The 3,166-nt window shown below is 44.3% G+C and overlaps 1 protein-coding gene across 1 annotated transcript; it reads left to right on the plus strand.

Annotated features, from left to right (window-relative positions):
• Positions 1 to 1,098: 1,098 nt before the first annotated feature.
• COCSADRAFT_353127 (uncharacterized protein) lies at positions 1,099 to 2,132 on the plus strand. The gene is made up of 2 exons (XM_007699482.1): positions 1,099 to 1,512; positions 1,606 to 2,132. Exons 1-2 carry the CDS (start codon positions 1,437 to 1,439, stop codon positions 1,797 to 1,799), a joined length of 270 nt encoding a protein of 89 aa, XP_007697672.1. The 5' UTR covers positions 1,099 to 1,436; the 3' UTR covers positions 1,800 to 2,132.
• Positions 2,133 to 3,166: the final 1,034 nt, after the last annotated feature.

Here is a 3,166-nt window from a genome sequence, read left to right on the forward strand (position 1 = left end):
TGAACGAAGACAGATGAGGCGGTACGCCTCCGGAAGCGCGCCAGCAGGGCAACGCAACGGCATGATGTGTGTATATATATGTGTGGGAGGAGTAGAATTTTTTTGGTGTTTTGGTGACAGCAAGTATGGACGCGTGCTGTTAATATACTCAGTGAGCAAACGGATTTAATATCACGTGCTGAGTGGATTCTCCTTGGCCCGGAGGCTGTTCGGGGCCTGGCCGAGACCCTGCATAGAAGGATGACGACATCAAGCAAACAGACAAACAAACAAACATTGAAAATTTTTCAACAGCTACGGGACTAGCTGTCAATAGAGGGGGGGGTAGTGTAACGGTTCGAGTACACACTGAACTAACATCCGAAAGGGATCCGAACATGGGCACGCACTAGCCGAGGGCAGATCTGCTGATATAAAACCCCACCTTCTCCATACCGTAGCTCGATAGATTTTTGATATCCTTTCGTACAAGGCCTATAGGTGTCTATTCGAATCAAGGCTCGTTTGATGTCCCACGCACTCCCATATGCCTCTGAGTGACGCTACTGCCGATACTGATCCGAGTAGTCTTGCCTGCGCCGTTACACGTATTAGTAGTACATAAACGATATACTAATTAATTATCTAGACAATTTCTATATAGTCTATCTAGACAATATCCTAGTATACTCCATGTAAAGGGCTGCGCCCGTGATCTCTACTGAAGGGATCACGTGATCTTCGACCACGTGATATACCTTCTGTACGGACACGTGATCAGAAGCGAGTAGGTATAAGAGAAGTCTGTACTTAGTTATCTTCTCTTTTTCTTATCTTTTAGCTTCTGTACGATAGGTAGAAGCATACTTGTTCGCTAGGCCTCTCCGCCCATAATATAAGCTAAAAGATTACTTTAACCTCTCTTACTCTTTTCTCTCGTACGGAGCGAGAGAGAATTGAGAATGCAAAACGAGTAAGATATAACGATGGAGCTACATGAGTCTATGCCAAACCTAGAACCTAGTAACGACCTACTAAGGCCTCTAACGTACGAGGAGCTCATAGAAAGCTGGAGCTAACTAAATGCAACGAATAATCTACTCCGACGAAACCTAGACTAGATAGCTATAAGACTTAAGGACGCTGAAGGCGTACGAGAAGAACTCTAAGAGATGAAAGCCCTTTTTCTCCGTACGGTATAGGGGCAAGCTACCCCTAACGCACAGACTCCTAATCTCACGCCAAGTATAGAAAGTCAGCAACCTCCTAGCTAGCCTCTAGCTACGACTACGCCCGTATAAGAGTTTAGAAAAGCTAGACTCCCTAATATTAGAATCTTCGAGAAAGGTTCACACGAAGAATACACGCAGTAGAAGATGTAGATCTGTACGAAACTATTAGCGGATTATCTAGCTTACCCTACAAAGTTCTACCAAGCTTACTATATAATCTCCTAGATGGGAGGACTAGCCTTTTTAGCATTACAGGCTTACGTACAAGACTTCATAAGTAGAAACGTATTACCTAGCTTAAGTAAGCTTTAGAAGTAACTAGACGCGTTCTTTGAAGACCCTTTAATTAAGTAAAAAGCTCTATAGTATCTCCGTATAACTAAGTAAGGAAAAGGTAAGTTTCTTCTCCACGTACGAGCCTTTAACCTAAAGTTTAACGAAGCTGGTTTCGGACAAGACGATAACGCGCTGAAAATTAACTATCTTAAGAATTCTCTCAATAGAAAGCTACTACGCTACCAAGCTAGGTACCAGCCTCCTTTAAATGAGACGTACGACGCCTTTGTTCATCGACTTAGAAACACTTAGAAGAATCTTAAGGTAATTAACTAACTCTCGTCCAACGCGCCCTCTTACTCTACCTCTCTTCCTACGTCTACCCCAGCTGCCGTAGACGAAATGGACTGGACGCCTAATGTAGGCGCTATACGTCCCCGTACGAGAAACGAGTAATAGGGTACATAAAGCTAAATTACTCAACGCAAGGAGGAGGGCAGCTACCTACGTTGTGGCATCCACGGCCACCTCGTACGGCAGTGTAAAGCAGCAGTCCCAAAACGCACGCGCAAGCTAGAGACCGTGATAAAAGTCCTAGCTGCTACCTTAGAAGACGAAAGCTCGGACGAGGGAAAAGAGGAGCCCTAGTCCAAAAACGCCGACTAGGGTAGCCAAAGCAGGTTAAGCAGGTCGTACGACCTATCCAAGAGCTACTTCACCAACTAAAGCCTACTCAGCCAATGTCTATAGACGTAATCGTTAATCTTTTAAAAAACGCTACTACTATGATTGATAATAGGTGCTGCACTTATGCGATAGTATATAAAAGACTTATACGAGAACTTAACCTGCCGCGCGTATCTATCCCTACTAGGGAAATTAAAGATGTCAATAACTAGAAAAGCACTGTACGAGCTATTACTCAATTTACTGTAGATGTTAGAGGAATCAAGCGAAAAGCAGCCGCTTTTATTACCACGTCTACGTACGAGTACGACATTATTTTAGGGAAGACCTAGCTTAAAGATGTAGGAGGTGTTATTAATACGGCCGGACGAACACTTCTTCTTCCACGTTACGATCTCTCTATACCTAGCATAGAGAGAACCAAACCACTACAGAACTTCGCTGCAATCTCAGCAGCCGCCTTTCAGGCCCACGTACGACGAAGCTGAAAACAGCCAGCTCTACAAGTCTTCGCTACTAGTCTCTAAGACATCGAGAAAGCTCTCCGTCCGAAGACGCAGCTAACTATAGCAGAAGTAACTAAGTTACTTCCTTTATACTTGCGATAGTACGCCTCTCTATTTACCCCAAAGGAAGGAGACGAGCTCCCGCCCCTACAAGGTCCAGACGTTAACCATAAGATCGAACTGATCCCTAAAGACGATAGGAAGCTGCTAGAAGTCCCGTACGGACCTCTCTATAATATGTCTAGAGATGAACTTCTAGTACTACGCAAGACACTGTACGAGTTACTTAAGAAAGGGTTTATCCGCGTAAGTAACTCCCCCGCCGCGTTACCAGTCCTCTTCGTACGGAAACCTAGGGGAGGACTAAGATTCTGCGTAGACTACCGCGCCCTAAATGCACTAACTCGTAAGAACTATTATCCTCTACCCCTTATACGTAAGACGCTAAATTAAGTTGGACGAGTAAAGTGGTATATAAAGCTTAAT

The sequence above is a fragment of the Bipolaris sorokiniana genome, assembly GCF_000338995.1.
Source record: "Bipolaris sorokiniana ND90Pr unplaced genomic scaffold COCSAscaffold_4, whole genome shotgun sequence".
NCBI lineage: Eukaryota > Fungi > Ascomycota > Dothideomycetes > Pleosporales > Pleosporaceae > Bipolaris > Bipolaris sorokiniana.

Coding starts and splice junctions, on each gene's coding strand:
- COCSADRAFT_353127 (XM_007699482.1), top strand. CDS start 1,437: ATGGGAGGACTAGCCTTTTTAGCATTACAGGCTTACGTACAAGACTTC. Junction 1,513..1,605: donor AAACGTATTACCTAGCTTAA/GTAAGCTTTAGA, acceptor AGTAAGGAAAAG/GTAAGTTTCTTCTCCACGTA.